Source organism: Gallus gallus, chromosome Z (genome assembly GCF_016699485.2).
Source record: "Gallus gallus isolate bGalGal1 chromosome Z, bGalGal1.mat.broiler.GRCg7b, whole genome shotgun sequence".
In the NCBI taxonomy this organism is placed as follows: Eukaryota; Metazoa; Chordata; class Aves; order Galliformes; family Phasianidae; genus Gallus; species Gallus gallus.
The window spans coordinates 23,396,550-23,418,404 of NC_052572.1; the positions used below are offsets into that span (position 1 = coordinate 23,396,550).

The window sequence follows — 21,855 nt, forward strand, 5'->3', positions numbered from 1 at the left end:
TTGAGATTTACTGCTTTTGTAAATAATTTATATATTGCTAGAAAAGGAGGAATACATAGAACTTGTGTTACAATTTTCAAAAAGTAAATTTTAAAGAACTTATCTTCTTCAGAAGTTTTAATTTTAGGTCATTCCAAGAACACTTCCTGTTATTACCTAATCTAATACAGAAAACTAATGAAAGCATTTCATTTTGTGGTTCAACTGGTAAAGAAGTTTTGCATATATTCTTAAACTATTTTTCATGTTGTTGCATATATCACATAGAGCAAACTGGAATAGAAGAGTCTATAGCTATTTTCTTTTTTTTCTTCCTTTTTTTTTTTTTTTTAATGTAATTCCTGTATAGAATTGTGGTGTTGTATATTACTTCTTCAACTGCTATAATTTGTTGATTCAAATATTCCATGCATATTTTTCACATTTTATCTTTTGGTAGGATGAGGATGTTGGAGACGAATATAACGAAAACAATTTCTATGAATCTGATGAAGAACAGAAAGAAAAGGATCGGAAAGTTAAGAAGACCTACACTATGGACCCAGATCACAGGCTGCTGTTACGAAATACAAAGCCCTTGCTTCAGAGCCGAAATGCTGCTGTATGACAATTTTTTTTTTTTAGATAAAATGTTAAAATACTAAATCTCTATGTTTCTAGAAAACATGAAAGTTTGAAAATTTAAATCTACTCCTCTTTAAGTCAAGCAGTGGTTATACTATGTACTAACTGCTAGAGGAAAAGAATAGCTGTTACTCCTTCTTTAGAATTAGCTTAACTTTTAAGTAAAATACCTGAATGGAGTGTTGTGTATGCTCAACTTTAATGACAGGCAAAATACTGGAGAAAATGTGAGATAATTTGAGCTCAAGTTGTGGTGATACAGATTCACAAGGAAAGCTGTAGTTGCTACTGATTCATCAAATGATACTTTCCTGTGAGTAGACAGTTACATGTCTTAATTCCTTGTAATGCCCAGCCATATTCTTAAGAGTTGGTATTTTCCCAGGATTCCAGGGTAGGTGTGGTGTCACAATTACAGAATCCCCTGTATACCAGAAGTTTTAATTTGCAGGTAAATTTTTAGGACCAGAAGGAGATAGGTTGGTGGCGAACCATTGCAATATTAAACTTCATTTCTAAATTCAATTTGTCTCATTACTCAAGACTAGATTGCTTTGGAAGACTTTGGTTCCAGTGATATCACAAAAAACAAACAAATAAACAACAACAACAAAACCCCTGCACCACGATTAAGTCATTTCCTATCCTGTTCTTGAGCTGCTAAAGTGATTGGGTTTTTTTCTCCCCTGAATCACATTTCTAGACTCCAAGTAATGTCTAACGCTTTTCAAAACCACTTGTAATCTGTCAGCGAACTCTGGAAACAAATTGAATGCAGTTTTACAGTAACAATTATATAAGACCACAGCCTTTCGCTCTTCAAAATCTATGTGATATTTCCTCATCTCACGCAAAGAACAGCTGTATTAGATATGTTTGCCATTGAAACGAATTGAGAATAGTTTCAGTTTCTTCTCTTACACACTCCATAAGAGCTGCTTATCTTCCATAGTCCATAAATCACTTTCTTCGTATTTGTTAAGCATGGTATTGATTCTAAGATTTGTGATCTTGAAGTTTACTGTATTAAAGTTAATTGAGGTGCTTAAATCCAATTTATCAAATGAAATCTTGATTCTTTGAATTGCTGCTATTACACCATTTTTTAAATGTTAACAGAATTTACCAGCAATTAAATAAATTGCTTTCTCTTTGACCTTAGATTTTTCTCAGTAATAAAGTAGCCCTGTAGCATTCTGCTAAAAATGTTTCGCTTATTTTCTCTTTTGAGATTTGTATCAATTTTTACTGTTTATTAATAATAATTTTTCTCTAATAGATGTTAGGATTTAAGATATTGAGTCAACTGTCATAATATTATTTATTTTCACTCTCCTTTCTATCATTTGCTTAGCTTAGATTAAGAAACCTTGACAGTATTGTAGGGAAGGTTATGACATGAATTATTAATTGGTGTAAGGTATTAGGAGAAAACTTTAAAATCATATATTACCAGTTTTAAGTTGGTTGTATGTCAGTCTTCTACTTCTTGCTACTTGGCCTGTTGCTATAATTCATACTTTCAGTTGGATTTTAGTAAGCAGTAGTAAGTGCATCTGCCATTTAATAAATTACATGATAGAATAATGAAATGAAAGTTGTTTGGTAGAAGCTAAAGAACAAGTAATCTTGAACCTGTATTTAATAAAAATAAAAGCATAAGAATTGCAGAAGTTTTTTTAAAACTGAATCAAAACAAACCCACAGTATTTCCTCTTTAATTAGTAGATCTAATGTTAGCAGTGTGGGGTTATTAACAACGATATCAGTACAATTACATTTGAATTATTAGTTACATTTCTTACTCTTTGTCCCTCTACCTCTGTTCTCTATATTATACTATCTAATAAATACTGGGAGGAATAACAGGTACTTATTAGCTTTGACTGTTAGAAATAAAAATATCATTCTCCCCATGTTTCTCCCCCCAGTCTGCTTTGCTGATTTCAAAGAATGTAGGTATGCACTTTGCATACCTGGTAGGTCTGCAGGTGTGAAGCAAATATAATGTGTATGTATGAGTCAAAATTTTGAGTTAACATGCTGCTTTGAACATTCTTTTTTTAGGTGGTAATGGCAGTTGCACAGCTTTACTGGCATTTGGCACCAAAATCCGAAGCTGGTATTATTTCTAAATCATTAGTGCGTTTACTCCGTAGTAATAGGTAGGTCAAGTCAAATTGCCATCTGTACTCCTTTATGAAAGCTTTAGGTACATATGTTTTTAATACATACCTGTTCAGTCATAGCTTTATGTGTAAATATTTAACTCCTATGCTACTACTATTTTATTTTAAGATCGACATGTAAAATGTTAATGTTTTACTTTGTAAGTGAGAATCTTTATATGTAACCCCATCATTTTCAGTATCACTTCCAGTGATCATTCATTATCCTAAGTGTTTCATTCTTAATTATGACTGTCTTTCTGAGAAGAATCATGGCTGGCTAATGAACATTCAAAGAAAGGTAGTACTAACTAATTAGCTTAGTTTTTTTGTGGGTTTTTTTTCCAATTACTGGAAGTTACTAGAAATGTAATTGTGTTGTAGTTTTTTACTGTCTTGCTAGGCACTCAAAAAAGACTTCAGAGGCATATTTTTTTTTCTTCACTGTATTTTGATGTCTTGTTGACAGAGAAACTGAGAGATATTTGTTAAATTACTTTCTGGTACTGCTGAATCCTCTATGTTTCCTTCCTTGGACTGCTTTGAAAGAACTAGTTTCACTCAGTTTCATTTCATGCAGTATAACTAGAAGTTTGACTTTACCATCTTCCACGTACTGTCTTTACGTGTTCCACATACCTCGTAAACAGTCATTCCCCCTCCTGTTTATATGCTCCCTTCAAGTACTGGAAGGCCACAGTGAGATCTCCCCAGAGCCTTCTCTTCTCCAAGCTAAACAAGCCCAGTTCCCTCAACCTCTCCTCATAGGAGAGGTGCTCCAGCCCTCTGATCATCTTAGTGACCCTCCTCTGGACCCACTCCAAGAGCTCCACGTCCTTCCTGTGCTCAGAGCCGCAGGCCTGGATGCAGTACAGCAGATGGGGCCTCACAAGAGCTGAGTAGAGGGGCACAATCACCTCCCTCTCCCTTTGCATGTTGTTTACTCTTCATTTATACTAAGATTTCCTCGAATGAGAAGTCACGGCTTTCCTCAAACAGCACCTAAAATGGCTTTAGTGTACTAATTTTCATATTGAATGACTTGGCTGTTCTCCATCACCAGTCTGAGAGAAACACTTGCTGTTGAGCAACCTTGAAATAAGCTTTTGTTGGTTGTCCATAGCCTGTGGCCTTTAAATTAATGTTAAACAGGAGGGAGAATGACTGTTTACATGGGTTGATAGTGATAGGAAAAGAAGGAATGGTTTTAAACTAAGACAGGGGAGGTTAAGGTTAGATATTAGGAGGAAGTTTTTCACACAGAGGGTGGTGACACACTGGAACAGGTTACCCAAGGAGGTTGTGGGTGCCCCATCCCTGGAGGCATTCAAGGCCAGGCTGGATGTGGCTCTGGGCAGCCTGGTCTGGTGGTTGGTGACCCTGCCCATAGCAGGGGGGTTGAAACTAGATGATCATGTGGTCCTTTTCAACCCAGGCCATTCTATGATTCTGTGAAGGGTATATCAATTCCTGGAAGAGCATTTCATAGTAATTTCCTGTCATAGTTCGTCACATGAAACTGACTGTTTCCAAGTACCCATATAAGAATTACATAAAATTAAGTTTAAAATATATTGTATATTTCTGCACTATTACCTGTCTTTTTGCAAGCAACAACTGTAATTACTGCAGGACTATTACACAGTTTTGAATGAGATAATGAATGATTTCTTTATTAGGTTGATGTTTGCATCACAAAAGAATTTCAATACTAGATTAAAAAACATGCATGTGAATTTTTACTTGGTCTTTAAGTGATTGGTACAGAAATTGTAGTTTAAAATATTTGGACAATCATCCAGATTTCTTTTTGCTTGCTCCTACTGAGTGCTGTAAATGAACGTATTAATCAGAATGTGCTCCTAGAACGTTTTATCTTTTTGTTTAGGATATTACATAATTCTGTTGTCTACCTGTTGTCAAAGTCTGTAATGTTGAAGTGCTGTTTTTTTATAGGTATGTGAATCTGTTAGCACATATTCCACGTGACTGGCAAGCTAGGCCCTTTTTGAGAATTAACAGGAAATTTTTCAAGACGAAGAAATGCTAACTTAATTCTTACTGGTTGTTCAAGCATTAGCTGTCATTGTAACTAGTGGAATAATTTGTACACTACAGATAGTAGTCCACATCTTCTCAATTCTCAGCTATGCCATTCTGATCCTTTTGTCATTGTGGACAAAATGTGTAGGTTTTTTGAGCTATGTTTGGAGATGCCAGAATGTGAAACAAATAATCATCTCAAACTAGTCTACAATTTCCAACTACTTTTTCTTTGTATGTTTGTGTCAAGTAATACATAGTTCTACAGAATAACATTTGTTTCTCTATTCAATTCTAGGGAAGTACAGTATATTGTTCTGCAAAATATTGCCACTATGTCAATTCAGAGAAAGGTAAATCATATTTAGAATTCTTGAAATTATATTATATTGAACTCAGGCAAACTACTTACATACGTTCTATTTTCCAGGGCATGTTTGAACCTTATCTGAAGAGTTTCTATGTTAGATCAACGGATCCAACAATGATTAAAACTCTGAAGGTGAGCTAAAATGAAAATCACCTGTACATTACTGGACAAATCACTGTTTGGAACAGAAAAGTAAAGTTTTCATGTGCTGCTATGACAGACATCATTCTGTGCTATTCATTTCTTTCACTAAGTATAGAGTTGTTGCTTTTATGTAAGTCCATAGATGTCCCTCAGGCTTGTCAGGCTATCTGGAAGTTCTTTTGTTATCAGATTATAGGCAGCAAGAGGACTGTGTTTCCCACCATATCTTTTGGTACAATTCAGGAGAGAGCATTGGTTTTTTTGTTTTTGTTCTTGTCTTTGTTTTTGTTTTTTAATGTAAGTAGTCATTAAAATATTCAGAATTTGATTGTTTTCTTAATAGGAAAAATCTCATAAAGAGAAGTGAAATCACAATGTTATTGGTAATGTTTGATTAAAAAGAGTTTAAATCTGTTTTACCGAAAGAAATGGGAGTCAAATATGGGACAGTGTCTGAGTACCAAGTTCCCTCTGAGGTCAGCTTTCAACATGAGGGTTGCTCTGAAAGTAATGCCTCCTATTCTGTGTTGTTGGCACACAACATCAGAGGCAGATTCTGGTGTTATGGCAGTAGTTCCCATCAGTATTCCATTGCATTATGTTGCTGTGTGACAGATGGCAGCAGAGGAGCAGTCTGACAAAATGGCATCTGACGTGAAAGCACAAATGAAGCAAAGATTTGTCATTGAATTCCTCCATGCAGAAATAATGGCATCCACTGAATCACAGAATGGTAGGGGTTGGAAGGGACCTGTAGAGATCACTGAGTCCAAGCCCCCTGCTAAAGCAGATTCCCTACAGTAAGTTGCGCAGGTAGGCGTCTAGATAAGTCTTGAATATCTCCAGAGAAGGAGACTCCACAACCTCTCTGGGCAGCCTGTTCCAGTGCTCCATCACTCTCACGGTAAAGAAGTTCTTGCATTTGCATGTAACTTCCTGTGTTGCAGTTTTTGCCTGTTGCCCTTTGTACTATTACTGCATGCCAATGAAAAGAGTCCACCCCACCGACTTGACTCCCACACTTCAGATATTTATCAAATATTTAGTTTTGAGATTTCCTCTCAGCCGTCTCTTTTCCACACTGAAGAGTCCCAGGTCTCAGCCATTCCTCGTATGGGAGATGCTCCAGGCTCCTAATCATTTATGTTGTCCTCCACTGGACTGTTTTTAGGAGATCTGTCTTATTTGACATTCGTCAATGATGAATTGAGACCGAACAGTGGGTGTCAGGGCAGAGAGGCTGTGGGTGGTGTTTCAGCAGTGGTCTTGCTGGTGCAAATTGTTATGAGCACAGCATGCAGGCTCTTGTTCATCAGTGGTGAAAATGCATAGCTAATAGTGATGACTGTGTTGAAAAACAGCATTTTGTAGCTGAGAATTTGCTCTATCAAACATTGGTATTGTACTCCTTGTATCTGCTATAGTTTCCATGGAAATAAATAGGAGGCATTACTTTTGGAGTGACTTGTGTATTTTAGGATTTTCTCAATGCAACATCTTAGTGCATATGTTAGCCTATTTTAATTCTATTTTCTGTATTCTTGGTCTTTAATAGATTTTAAGTCCTTGACAAAACAATAGTTTATTTTCTACTGCTGTGTGCTTCATGTTTTGTTTTAGTTTGCTGCAGGCGTTTCTGTTTAGGTACAAATTTCACAAAGAGATGTTTTATTGACATTTAGCAGTGTGTTTTTTTTAATGGATAATGCAGTAGAAAAGAGCTGGAGAAAGAGAAATTCTGCTCTTTTCTTTCTCTCCATCTCAATTCTTTATTGCTAGCTGAAAATTGTATGTCAGATTGCACTGTTACATAATTGAAAAAAATCATACTTAAAAATATTTCTTTTGGCAATACTTACGATATATGGAGACCTGGAATTCATCTACTGCATTGCATTGCTTTGATTACTTCTTTATTTCTTTTAAAATATGAAGTTTGCTTTTTTGATCACTACTTAGCATTAAGGTGATGTTTTCAAGGAATTCTCTCTTCTAACCACAATTTATCTTAAAATTTTTAGTAATCAGCCCATAGTCAATCATTCTCTGTAAAGTTTTCTCTCACTTTTTCAACATTACTGTGCATTCATCTGTGTTGAAATTCTCATTTTATGAAGAAGTCATGTAATATTTTAAATTTTCAGTGCAGCTTTTCTTAGCCAACCCTTGCCTATGTTTTTTGTCAAAAAATTTTCTTCTGTAATGTCAGCAGTAAACTGATGATTCCTGTCTTCTTACCACCACACTGAAAAGCAAAAAGTCAACAAATTAAATTCTGGGATTCCATTGATAGCCTTCCTGTTCTGTAAAAATAATAATTTTCAGTTTGTTCCTGTCTTTCAATCAATTATTTATCCATTTTCATGTGGATTTGTGGTGAGAGGTACATACCCTTAACCTAGTGCATTCAACTCAAAAAATACCAACAAATTTGTGAGATATGGCTCCCCCCCCCTTTTTTTTTCTTCAGTTTACCTATTTCAAATGTTATTGGAATTCTGCCTTCAAAGTTAGAACATAATGGGAGCATAGCGTTTTAATGACATGTGCCAGGTATTGTGCATCATCCTCTTGTTCACCAGGAACAGGATCTGATGCTGTTAATGTTGAGATCTAAATATTCTCATGAATGTTAGCTGTTTGTTTCTCAAGTTAAAAGTCTTTTACAGCAGTTCATCTGAAAATAATGGATACTGCATTTATTTCTCCCTAGCTGCAATTGTGCTTTCCATTATTTCTTCTTACAGTGTTACATAGTTCTTATAAACTAGAGTCTGGGGTATAAGATAAGAAATGATACTACCAGAAGTATTTCAGATCTATTCAATATGCAGTGCAACACTGTTAAACTGGAGTTAGAAAATACATCACTGAACCCAAGAGTCCTGCTTTGTAAACCTTGCATGTACTTGAAAGGAGAATGTTCCTCCTGAGTGCAATGCTGCTATTGGCTTATACTGAAAAGTGGTATACTCTATTGAGTTCTAAGTAGTGTGTTTAATAGTATTATCTTTTATTTATATGCAATAAAAGTATTGTATGCATGTGATACTGCTTATATGATTTTTTAGGTTTTTATGTATATTCTTTTCTTTTAGCTCGAAATCATGACAAATTTAGCAAATGAAGCCAACATATCAACTCTGCTTCGAGAATTTCAGGTTTGTGCAAAAGTGTATTCTTTTGAAAAGAAATGTTTTCTGTTGGCCAGTTGCCATTATTGAATGTTTCAAGTAGAGACTTAGTCTTAATATTTTCAAGTTAAAGTCATTTCTAGAATAAAATGTTCTTGGAATTGAAATTAAACTGTCTCATATCATAATGGATAATGGAACCTTTTATGTTTGAAAAGAAGTTTCAGTGTGTTGTTTCTCACTCCTTACAGCTTCCAAAAAAAGAAAAAAGTAAAAAAGTTGAGAAGAGCTCAACCACTCAACCATTCCAAATTTTTTAAAATATATTCTAACTTGACTGATTCTTTAAATCACTAAAAAATAGTGCCTTAATTTCAGTAATATTTGTTCATTTGTACTAATTGCTAAGCCTCATTTCTGTAAGTCACCTGATAAAATAGTATTATCTCCAATATATGTGTATGTATCAGCAAGATTCTGTATGTGAAACACATGTGACACAAGTGAAACAGTGTGTTCTTTTCTTTACTCTTTGCAATATGACATCTAGTTTAATTGCTCAGTTCTCTGGCTGGTTGTTTCTGAAATGTACTGATTCGTATGCAGATAGGTTTATTCATAGTTTCACAGATGCTTCTGACTAAATGAAGTGAAACTTCTCTGAAGAGAAAGCTCATCAACTCCTCTAACCTTGCAAGCAAACTAATTGCTGTTTTTGGCTAATTGCCCCTAGCCCCTAGTTTCCTTGAAATCAGAGGTTCCCATGACTATGAGTGACCAAAGCAGGCAAGAAAATGTCTTCTGGAAGTGACAGTGAACAAGTAAAACCTTATGTGCAGAGTAGTGTTCTAGATTTAATTTATTATATAGTATGTTTGTCATATGAGGATAATATCATAAGTTTCCTGTTGATATAACTTGTGTATAGACTAATGAAAATCTTATTTCCTTAGACTTACGTGAAAAGCCAAGATAAACAGTTTGCTGCAGCTACAATTCAGGCTATAGGCAGATGTGCAACTAACATCAGTGAAGTGACTGACACATGCCTTAACGGCCTCGTATGTTTGCTGTCCAACAGGGATGGTAAGTTAAATATTCCGAGTGGTGGATGGCTTGAAACCTTTTCTGAATGGAAATCGCTCAGAGTAGATAATGTAATAACATGCATGGAAACTTGTATAAAATTTGACTCATATGGCTGGATAAAAATAGTAGCTTCAGTGTTTCCTGGGTGAAACACTTTAAAATGCCCCCATAATCACTGAATATTTGTTTTCCTTTTTGTTAGTGAAATTAATTCCTTGTTGCCTGAAATTATGAGCTTACCTATTTGGTAAAAAAATCTCTCAAAATACTGCTAATTACTAAACTGTACTGTTGTGATTATCTGATGATAGTAGAAATTTTGCTGTTATGTGTTCAGTTGCATCAAAGCAGTTAGCCTGTAGAGGGTGCTGAAAGCTTGGAATGGCTTTTTAGTGCATCAATGCCTAGCTGGAAAAATGTATTATATAGTTTTAGGATAAGCAGTCCCAAATTTCGCTTGATCTTATTATTTAGCCTTCTGTTATTTTTTTATAGTAACATGTAGTTGCAAGTCACAAAGGAATACAATAAGAATCGGGTAAAGTCAAATAGGATATAGTAGCACTGTAAATCAATACCTGATGATATTGTATATTCTTACTAGTTACCAAGGAATACTACAGAGAAGGAGGTCAATAAGAGAATCAGAAGATTATTGTAAAATGTGAAGTCAACATGGCTATTGCTAAATATCAGAAACAGTGTTGGCACAGACATAATCAAATATAATAACGTTAGGAAGGATGAGAAGCATGATTTTGGGGATGCTGTAGATTAATCAGAATTGTACTCAGAACAGAGGTGTGACCTGCTCTGAGCTTTTACAAGCAGCATTAATTCCTCTTCATATTTACTGGACATATTTTTCCTGGTAATCTTAAGAAGGCTTGTATTGGGTACAGTGCTTTGGTAGAGTACAGTCCTACCAGTGTGACCCAGTGATGCATTCAGAGCTTTTTCTTGTTTGATTTATACACTACAAGCCCTCCTTCTCTCCTACTTCACCTTGGTTTAGAAATTTCTGAGGGGCCTCAGTGTACTGCTTGATACTTCTAATCTACATAACTTTAATTTCCTGTTGCTCTGGACCTTTTATCCCTCTGTCATTCTGGTTATGCACTGTTTAAAATATCTTCCAGTATTGTGTTACAACACACCTTCTTGCTTTTTTTTTTTTTCTTTTTGCTGATAAGGAACTTCTATAAAAAGAATATGTTTTTTTTTGTTGTTGTTTATTATAACTTCTCAACATATGAGTTTCTTGAAAATAACTGATGTTATGAACTGATTAATAACTGATGTGTATTTTTGTACCCATTCTATATAAATGTAGTACATATATGTTCATATATGTGCATGAATATAAAGATATTTCCCAACAAGGTTAGTTTTCTTGACTGATTCTAAGTAATAATCTAGAAAATACTTCTGAAGGTCTCTAAAGACCTTCAGAATCTTACTATCATCCTTCTATCCTACTATTATCTTCTTGTGCTTATTATTTTGAAAGGCTGCAAAAGGACACATTGAAGATCTTTTGAACCTGGCAGGTAGCAAATTGTTTTACTGTAAATGAAGACTGAGGCAAAGAACTTGCTGAGTACCTCAGCCTTCTCCATGTCTATTGTAGCCATTTCTCTGTTCTCACTTATCAGAGGGACTATGCTGTCCATGACCTTCTCTTCTGACCAGTGTACCTGTAGAATCTCTATTAATTTTCTCATCCCTCCTCAAGTTGAGTTCTATGTGCACCTTGACTGTCCTGCGCTCATTTCTGCCTCTTCAAATGGCATGTATGTATTCTTTCCAGGCCACCCATCCCTGCTTCCAGCACTTGTACCTTTCTGTCTTTTCCCTTAGTTTAGCCACCTGATCCTTTCTCAGCCATGTCCATTTCCTCCCTCTGCTGTTTGATTTCTTATTCTGGGGGATGGAGAGCTCTTGTGCTCCCACAAGAGCATACTTTAAGAGCTGACAGATCTTTTCTGTTCCTTTGTCCCCAAGGACAGTTTCTCACAGGATCCCATCCCCTAATTCCTGAAACAACCAGAGGTTTGCCAGAAAGTTATCTGCAACAGACTCCTAAGTCTCCTGGATTGCATGCAACCCACCCTGTTGCTTTCCTAGCATATATACAGCTGGTTGAAATCACCCATCAGGATGAGAGCCTGCGAGTGCAGGCAGCCTGTGGTAGACTCAGACGACCTGATGTCCTGTACTGGTCTGGTCCCTAATTTTAACCCATAAGGTCTCAACATCATTGAGGCTGTTTTTAGAGGCAGCTCTTTACAATCCATCCACTTAACGTAGGAGGACAGCTCCCGTACCTGCCCTGCCTATCCAATTCTAAAAAGTTTGTAACCCTCAATCAAAGTATTCCAGTTGTGTGATTTGTCCCACCATGTTTCCATGATAGCAGTTAGCTCATAGTTTTCTATGTAAAATATAGAACATATAATAACCTATCATATAATACACGTTAGGTTTTTAAGAAGTTGTTAATCTCCAAGGTGTTCAGAGATTTTCCTACTCACTGTAGCCATTTCCATATTGCTTAGAAATTGAAGAAAACTATCAGTTAACATACTAAAATTTTTACTATCACTTGCAATTTTACTAAGGTTTGTGAAAAGTTGCTGATCCCTCCTGTAGTTTCCTTTTATTGCAATATTACTCTTGACCAGCTTTTCTGATACATGTAGTCATTATTTCAAGATTTTGGTTTACTTTTTGTGATTCTTTAGGTATAAGGTAATGTACACTTATTTCATGATTTTTGCATTCATTTATCATTGTGCTATATGCACTTTTTCTTACATAATTCTAGTAGAGTTACAATTTTAATTTTCTTAATGGTTGTTCAGAATATCAATAATTTCATCTTTTCCATTTGTTGTTTTCTGATTTTACTTACATGATGTAGAAGCTGATGTCTTCCTGTCCTTGACTAAATACATGTGATTTTTTCATGCTTATTTTTGGGATTCTCCATGTGCACAGAGCAAGCCTTGAAGAGCCTCTCTTTTCTGGGTTATGTCAGTCTTTATTCTAATATAAATGCATTTTGCTTTTGTTTGAACTTTCTTTTTTTTGGTAAATAAACTCACGTAAAATGAACCGTACAGTTCTCTAAGTTTACTTCTGCACACTGAAGATGTTCCTAGGCTGACGCCTCATGTATTGCACTTGCAGTTCATCATGATCAATTCTGCATTTTCAGCAAGTGTTTTTAATAATGACCACCTGTCATTATGTCCACCTCAGTCTTTTGGTTACAATCTTACTTTACTTAACCATTCTTTTTCTGTTAAGTAATATAAACACTCAGTGGTGGAGGCTGTCATACCAATGTCTCCCACTCCAAGTAGTTGAGATATCATGTCAAATAAAGGATGACATGAAAAGCCGCAAGCTATAATTTAAGATTTATAGTGTAACAATGCATCTTCAGAGCTTTTGAATATCCCTGCCCCATCAAGAAGTTTGCTTTCTAAATAATGATAATAAAAAAATAGAGATTTCTTCTGCATAGTGCTTTTTTGTAATTTCATCTTGACAAACATATTTTTCATTCTGTTTGTCAATTTGAAAAGAGAAAATACAAACAGCTTTACTAAAAGGCAATTGCAGAGAAAGTATGTGGTAAGGTGATATTTTTATGTTTAGAACGTGGCTCTGTCCTTTTTGCTGCTTATAACTTGCTTCTAGAAGCCAAACTTCATATTACTTAGTGGAGTGGTTTACATCTTTGTTACCAAGCATTCTGTTCTGCAAAACAGATGTTGAAAGTCTATTGCATCTTTTACAATTCATTATTTATGACTTTCTCTTCTTCATAAATGCTTTTAAAAATAATAATTTGTTTTGTCTTAAACAGAAATTGTAGTTGCTGAAAGTGTTGTTGTCATTAAGAAACTTCTGCAAACCCAGCCAGCACACCATGGTGAAATAATTAAGCATATGGCCAAACTGTTGGATAACATTACAGTGAGTATTTGTGTGTAGTGACTGATAGAGTGATACTTTCTTTACTGACTCATGAAAATCACACCATTTCTTTTGAATTTGGACCATGAATGAAAATAGATGTATAAGAGAAGTAGAGATAATTTTTAATTTTTTACTTTATAAAGTATTATTTTACTCAATTTTAAGGAAGAGGAAATAGAAGCTATCAAATGGCATCAGTTTGAAACTTGGGAAGCTTCTTTGAAAACAAATACTGAAATATTGATAATTGCTAGTACCCTGAGGCCGAGATCAAATCTGTTTAGCTTCTAGAGCACAAACGGGTAAGTTCAAATGAAAATAAGGGTAAGGTAACACTGATCTTGAGAATTTTTAGCTTATTATCCTAATAATCTTTTTCCATATCCACTGTTGTGGTTTAACCTGGCAGGCAGCTAAGCACCACACAGCTGTTCATGCACACTTTTCCCTTCTGCTTCCATCACCCCGGTGTGATAGGAGAGAGCATTGAAAAGTGCAAGAACCTGTGGGCTGAGATAAGGACAGTTTAGTAAGAAATAAAGGGAAGATAAAAATGAAGCAAACAAATGTTGCAGTGTATTTTTTCTCACCAGCAGCTGACCAGTACCCAATGACTCCCTGAGCAATGACATCCTCTCTAGCCAACTCCTCGCAGTTTTACTGCTGAGCATGATATCATATAGTATTAAGTATCCTTGTGGTCAGTTTGGCTGTGCTGTTCTGGTTGTGTCCCCTTGCAGCATCCTCTGTAGTAGGGCTACATGAGAAGCAGAATGGTTCTTGGTATTAAGCGCTGCTCAGCAACAAATAAAATATTGATTTTAGTATCTTATAGCAATATTTCCTTCACAAATCCAAACCACAGCACCATACCAGCTACCATGAAGAAAACTAACTTTGTCTCAGCTCAAACCAGAACAATATCCACCCCTTATTCTGTATCATTTACATCATGCTTAGGTTCCACACTTCCTAATTAACTATCACCACCCTCCTATTCCTTGATATATACAGACAGGTGTCATTCCCTTAGTCTACAGACCATCCCTCTAAAAAGTCCATTGAGTTTTTCCAGCCCATAACTTTGGGCTGCATCAGTCACATTAGACCTCCAGGGCTGGAGAGAGGGTGTGTGGTGTTGAACTGTAGCATGCTAAAGCCAGCTCTGGTTCCAGTCGAAGCTGCACCTTCCTCATTCCATCAGTTATGCACTTTGCTCATTTCCATCAAAATTCATTCTTCTGGGTGACTTACAGTAATACCTTTGATATGGCATAAAGCAACCATAGCAGCAATGACATACAACATTATTTATGAGGGATGCTCTAAAACTTTGGTGGTAGGGCAGTAGAGGTTGAATCTTTCAGACAGTATTGCATTACATTTTGTCGCTGTGTGATAGATGACAGCAGTGAGTAACCACTGCTGGTGGAGATTTTTACACGCACAGCATGCATGCTCATCACTGGTGAAAATGCATGGCTAATAGTGATGACTGCACTGAGAAGTAGTTCTTTGTAGCTAAGAACTTGCTCTACCACAGTGTTATCACTATTCCCTTGAGGTCCATGTTGTATTTCCACATTACCCACCAAGTACGCCTAGGTCCTTGAACAAAAACAAGCTCTGGATGAGTTTGCCTTCACCTAAGTCAGGAATAACCCAGACTCTCCCAGAGCATTTTTATGTACATTCCAGGAGTTTTCTCCCCTTCTCCAGTTTTAACTGGACAGGGGTACCTCCCTTGGCAGATCCCCTACTGTTGACTAACAAGGTGTCCTTTCCTAAATGAGTACCACAGAGTTTGGATGTCCCAGCAGACTTTGCTCTCAGTGTAGTTGTTTGATTTTCCTACGTGCTGGTGCATGGTAGAGGATGTGATATACCCACTCAAAGCCATCCCCATGATGGCTGAATTCTTTCAGGGATGCCATGTTGCCCTAAGACTTGCTTTTCAAGGCCCAGAATAGTTTCACGTGGTGGCATAGCATTCGTTTCTAACCCTTCTTTGGGTACTTCTGCCATTGCTGTCTATATTGTTTTCATCCTAAATTGAAAACACAGCACCATACCAGCTATTATGGAGCCAGAACATTACCAAATCACCTAACATTTCCATGGCACCAAATGCACTGCTGAGTGAGCAATGAAATGCTTATTTAAGTCACACTTCTATCTTTTTTATATTTGAGGTTCTCTGGCACTTAACAGTAACATCTATGTTACTATTACCTATCCTTTGACTAAATGGCAGTTAAGGTATTATTTTTCTGTAGATGCTAAAAATGAGACAGTTTCATATAATTATGTGTTTATTGATGATTGAACAGTAAAGAGTTTCTAAATGAATGAATTCATTGTCTATTTTTCATATTTGGGAAAGTTTGAAAGAAGGACATGTGGTTTTCTCCATCCATACTTAACAGACTAAACAAATAAATCTTTGGCCAACAGAGCAGATACTTAGCAACTGATGATCAAATATCATAATTAAGTAGACATAATGTAATTCTGTTGGGTTGTTCATATCCGGAATGTAAAGAAGTTGAGATACTGCTGCCAGTTAAATATCAAATAAGTATTACCTATTCTATAAGAACCACTTGTGCTTTCAGAAAATACGAACAATTTTATTAATAATTACAATCTCATAAATTGAGGATATTGTACACATTTTCTGGCACTTCTCCAGATAGATTTGTAATCTTAGTAACATGTGTTTATGATACAAGATAAAAAAGGTGTTTCATAAGTACCTCATTTAACATTTAAAATTTTTTGTAGCTTATATTTTACAAAATTAATACTTTGGTGTAGATATTCCATGTTTTAAATACAGGGATATTTTTTAATAGTGATTTTTTAATTTGATTAAGGACAAAACAGAAGACATGCAATACTTGAACTACTGTGACATACTAACAGTGTACAGTAATGAAGTTGTACAGAATAACAGGAGATGGTGGTATAGGAGAACAGAGTTGTAAGAGAAATAAATCAAAAATCAAAATCTGAATCTGAACTCTGCTTCTTATTGAGAAAAAGGTAGTGTGATAACTACTGAGGATCTGAATTTAAAATTTCATTACTTAATAAAGCATTATGGAAATTCCCTAGATTTGCATCTGCATTTTAAAATGTGAATTTACAATGTAGTTTCCTCAGTTTTTGTTTACAACATAAACAAAAATGCAAAGCAAGATCTCTTAACATTTAGTTAACAGAAGGAAATATATATATGTATATGTAAGTACACACACTTTTGTAGAGGTGTATTTTAAACAGAGGTTTATTTTTGTAGAACCATAGAATATCCTGAAGGATACCTGGAGGTGTTCAGGACCAGGTTAAATGGGGCTCTGGGCAGCCTGAGCAGGTGGCTTGGGACTGGGTGAGCTTTGAGACTGCTTCCAACCCAAGCTATTCTGTGATTCTTAGCTGCGTACAATGCTCAAGAGACTGCACTAGAACAGAGCAGAATGGAAGAACCCCTCCCCTTGTCCACTGGCAGTGCTGGGCCTGGTGTACCCCAGGGTTGGTCCTTTTGGCTGCCAGGACACGTTGCTGACTCATGTTCAAGTTGCTGTTAAGATGCCCAAATCCATTTCAGCAGGGCTGCTCCTCAGCCTCACGTCCCAAGTCAGGGGGTGAGATACTCAGGGCTGCCAGATCTCAGATGTAGAATATAGCATTTTCTGTTGTTAAATTTCATGTGGTTTGTGACTGACCAATGTAAGAGACCAACGTTACTTCCTTATGCAAAAGCATACCACTGTATGGAAACAACTCTTTTATTTCAACAGTGGAGGAGTAATCAAATATAATCTTAGGTGAGCTTGAAAGTAACTAGTGAGTAGGAGAGCGAGAGCAAAGAAATTCTTTGGTGCCGCTTAGAGTTTCATTTAATGTAAGTTTAAAACTATGTAAAACAGCGGAAAGAGTGAACATGTCTGTAAGCAGTTAAATATGTAAGGTAAAACTGAATTTCTTGATTTTTCTACCATATTTCAGATTAGGTAAATGGTAAACACTTAGCCACTAAAATAAAAAAAAATGTTGGAAAGCAGATGAAGGTGCATGAATTTGTTGCATTAATGTTGCTATCAATTTCACTTTGATTTTCAGTGACTAGGTGCCTAAAAATTTTCCATAACAATGTTTTGTTCAGCTCTTCCAGTCTGCAATTTACTCATTCTTGTGGAGGATCTTCAGAAGCCATTTAGAAAGTGACAGCATGGATAGTACCCGAAGTATTACCTAACTATAAGGAATGGTAGAAAGTTCAATTAAAAAATACAGAGCTCTTGTTAACCATTCACTTTCATTTAGATAAAACTTTAGGACTGTGTCTGTTTCAGTTCACCCTTTAATTGATGTTTCTTATGCTTTAAAAAGAGTGCTTATTTTTCTTCTTCTTCTTCCTTTTTTTTTTTTAATGTTCTCATTTTTACCTTAGACTTGTACCTCCGGTGTGCCCAGGCAAAAGATTATGTTTGGTATCCAGGTTGTCATGTTCAGTAATCCAAAAACTTTAGTCTAAATAATCTCTCCTTGTATTCTGTATCTTTGATAAGCCTTTTCTTCTTCTGTTTGTCTTTTCTGATTCCTGTGGTTTTTGAAGTGGGGTGACCAGAAGTTGCCCACAGTAATCGAAGTATAAAGAAATTCAATACAGTGTCATAAATATATTATTTATATATTTTTTATCTTACTTCCATAGTGTTTTCTGCCTTTTAGTGCATTGAGTTATTATTTCCAATGAGCTATGGAGTTGTCTGTAATCCAGAGATACTCTTCACTAGAAAAAGTTTGGACTCTTATCAGTATTTTGTAGGGGTTTTTTTTCTGAAGTTCTGATATAAATGTACCAAGGCCGCCTGCATAAACTCTGCCCAATCCTTAAGTGCCACTAATGACTCACCCACAACTCTTCAGGCTCTGTTTTAGTTTACATTACCTTGAATAGTTTACTGTCAGCAGACTTTGTCAGCTTTCTAGCTACTCTTCTCACTTACTTGCAGATTTCTTGAGCAGCATATCTTCACTGAAAGGACCCTGGGGAACATCTGATGGTTGTAACTTTTTTTCTATATTTTATATTTTCTAGTCCTTTTTTTTTTTACTCAAGGAAATGCCTTCCAGCCTCATAAAGGATCAAGATTTACAAAGATGTTGTTGAGGGGCTTTTTCAAAAGCTTATAGAATATTCCTCCATCACATAACCATGATGTTCACTCCTTTTAGAAGATAATTTTCTTTCAAACTGCGCAAGATTCAGAATTTGTCTAAGAGCAAGTACTGGCAGTTTTAACCTGAATTAAGTTTTAACATAGTTTGGTTAGACTAATTGAACCAGGTAAACACAGGAGGTGCTTTCTTTTGTATCTTTTCTTTGTACTGACACTCTGACATTGCCACATCAAAATTAACCCTCTTTCCATTTCGAATTCCAGTTGCAATCTGTTTGAATATCAACTTGTTTTCTGACAAATGTAGATAACCAGAACTGGTGATTTTAAATTGTGATTTAGCCTCATGTGTTGTGCAATAAGCATAGAACTGAATAACAAGAGCTTTTTGAAATGTGCTATTTAGAATGATCTGTAAAACCTTTGTAGATGTTTTTCTCTAATTGCTGTAAGTACCTAGAATCATACTTTGAAGGGAATGGGCATGGCTGGTTTTTTGTGTTTGTTTTTTTTCTTTAATTTAAAATAATATTAATTTTATATATATATGTATGTGTGGGTATATATATGCTTTTTAAAAAGAACTATTTCTGTATTTATTTTCTCCCAGACAGGTAATGGGTTAAAATGGCTGTAGAAACTGCTTTTTTGTGCTACAGCTTCAGAAGTGCACTTAACGACTTGCTCAGGGCGTATAGAATAAAACATAAGGCAAAGTGATTTGCCATCCTGTTTGCTTTTGAGAACAATACAGAGCAGGGCTGAATAATGAAAGTATTATTTCCAGCATTTTTGTTGATTCAAGGTCCCTACTTATGCTATACTGGAAAAGGCAATGAAGGTCTAGAAGTGGCTTCATTTCTTGTTTGCTGTTTTGAACTCTGGAAACAATGGCTGCAGGATCGTGCACTTGATATTACATGTTTGAAGACGGGCAGTCTTAAGCAGGGAAAAAGAAGTCTGAAAATATTGTGTGATTTTGACCCCAAATGAATCCACTGACACGGAAACATTGGGTTCATCAGTTCCACATATACTTTTCATTAAAATGGTTTCCACTTAGGGTTCGATTCAAAAAGTCTCTAATTGATATCGATTCTCATTGCTCAAAATTGTGTTTAATATACAGTGTATTTATATAGTAGGCTGGTTAAAATGCACAGTCTGAAGATATTCCATGTGGTTTCCTTTGGCAATGTTTTTCAAGTTAAGCTGTGTTTAGTTTGTTTATTTGATATTCTAAGACTAGTTTGTAAGATTTACATTTTACAAAGAAGAGAAAAAAATTATTAGAGAAAAAAAAAAACCTTAAGGCATAAAACAGTGCACATTTAAATATTTCACTGTGTTTTTAAAGTCCTGGATTTGACTTGGAAAAGTACATCTCTGGTGTTTGTATTTCATAATAAATACAGTTTTTGAAAATAGCCTGCTATGTGAGCTATTTTTGCTTTGTGAAAAGGCAGTGATAAGAAAAGAGATGTTTCTGATGGGCTGCTGCCTAAAGTGAGGTAGTTGGTGTTCTCTTGTAGAATTCTAATTTTTTAACAAGTCTATAATGAAATATTTAAGAAAAATAAATCTAGCATAACTGAAATCTGAAGTTGCCCATATATTCTTATTTAGAGGTATTCTGTCTGTACAGCAGGCAACTTGAACTGCTCCAATACTGGAAAATTTAATGTACCACTCAATTACTATTCTTTAGCCCAATTTAAAGTAATAGATCGGGAGTGAGGTCTTAATGCGGTGTAACCTTTGGAACATTAGAAATAACCTCTTTCCCTTCTGAAATCAGCGTACAGTAATGACATCAGTCTTACTGTACTGCAGGTGAACATTTTCTGACTGCATTTGAAGTTCTTGTATTTAGCAGTTGCTCAGTACCTTGTTCCTGTCTCCCATACCATAGGATCCAAGACCTTTTTTTTTTTTTTTAATCAATTCATCAAAAAGTCTCAATATTTATGTATATCTGTGTATCTCACATAATTGTGTTATAGCATACTCAATACATTATTTTGCAGTTATGTTAACTCTGCCTCAAGCATTTTTTCAGAGTTTACATCTGATGTTTATCTTGAGGGATATTTTGTTGTGGTTATTGGACTCCTGAGTTATGTCCTTCTATGATCTTATTGCTCCTTCTTTCAGTAGAAGCAGTCCTTTGAACTTTTGTTGGCTTATGTGTTTGCAGCAATGTGCAGGATAGAGTCAGGTATTTGGGACTGATTTTATTCAAAACTGTTCTCAAACTTTCTGGAATACTAGAAGGTGGTTAATCACTGAAATTTCTTTTGAATGTAATTAGCTTTTCTTAAATATGGTTCACTGGGCTGTTTATTGGGGGCTGTGGACCGTAGTTTGGAAAGTGCTTTTCTGAACCTTGGTAATTTACTTACATTTGTTAACTTACGAATGTAACTGAAAAGCAGAATTTCCAAATTTAAAATGCATGGATAGCATAACTAACAGTTGGTTCCCATTGTAATTCTGACATGTAAATAAATTACGGGCAGGTGCTGAAAAAGTAATTAAAACATCAATACAGGATAGTAAGAATTAGTGTTTTAAGAACTGCAGTGCTGAACTTCTCCATCTAGTTCTCTTTGGTTCTCCTAAGGCAGAATTCAAACTAGCCTCAGCTTAACTCAAAAAAGAACACTGTAGTGTAGAGAGTCTTGGAAGGTGTTAGACACATTTTTTACTTTGGGGAAAAAAAAAAAAAAAAGTGGAAAAAAATAGCTTAAATTGCATTTGGAAGCTTTCCCACCTTTGAACATTCTCTGCATGTATCACTGTGCCATTGAACTCCTGTGAAATACAGTTTCGTTCCAAAAGTAAAAGACCTGTGTGAAGTTTCTGGTCTGAGCGTTTCTGTTTAAGGAGACAGATCCTATTCCAAAGTTGAGAAGACTGATTTTGAACTCCTCTCTCTGAGCTGAGCTCTCACTGGACATTTGCAAAAATATGAATCTTGCTGTCATATGATTTTAAATAAGTATAAAGGAAAAATAACAATAGTCTTAAATTTCCATGCTTTTAAAGTTGATGGACAGGAGCTAGGGAAGCTCTGTTTATTGAAAACCATTTCTATATGAATA

General features: G+C 35.5%; 1 protein-coding gene across 3 annotated transcripts in view; it reads left to right on the forward strand.

The window, feature by feature from the left end:
- The window catches only part of AP3B1 (adaptor related protein complex 3 beta 1 subunit), a 162,198-nt gene that overhangs the window by 67,035 nt on the left and 73,308 nt on the right, over window positions 1-21,855 (forward strand). For all 3 annotated transcript variants that reach the window (XM_003642955.6, XM_015277631.4, XM_015277632.4), the window contains exons 8-14: window positions 440-601; window positions 2,692-2,789; window positions 5,134-5,188; window positions 5,266-5,337; window positions 8,448-8,510; window positions 9,437-9,569; window positions 13,450-13,559. In XM_003642955.6, coding sequence (XP_003643003.2) covers window positions 440-601; window positions 2,692-2,789; window positions 5,134-5,188; window positions 5,266-5,337; window positions 8,448-8,510; window positions 9,437-9,569; window positions 13,450-13,559 — 693 coding nt within the window. The remainder of the gene's footprint in view (window positions 1-439; window positions 602-2,691; window positions 2,790-5,133; window positions 5,189-5,265; window positions 5,338-8,447; window positions 8,511-9,436; window positions 9,570-13,449; window positions 13,560-21,855) is intronic.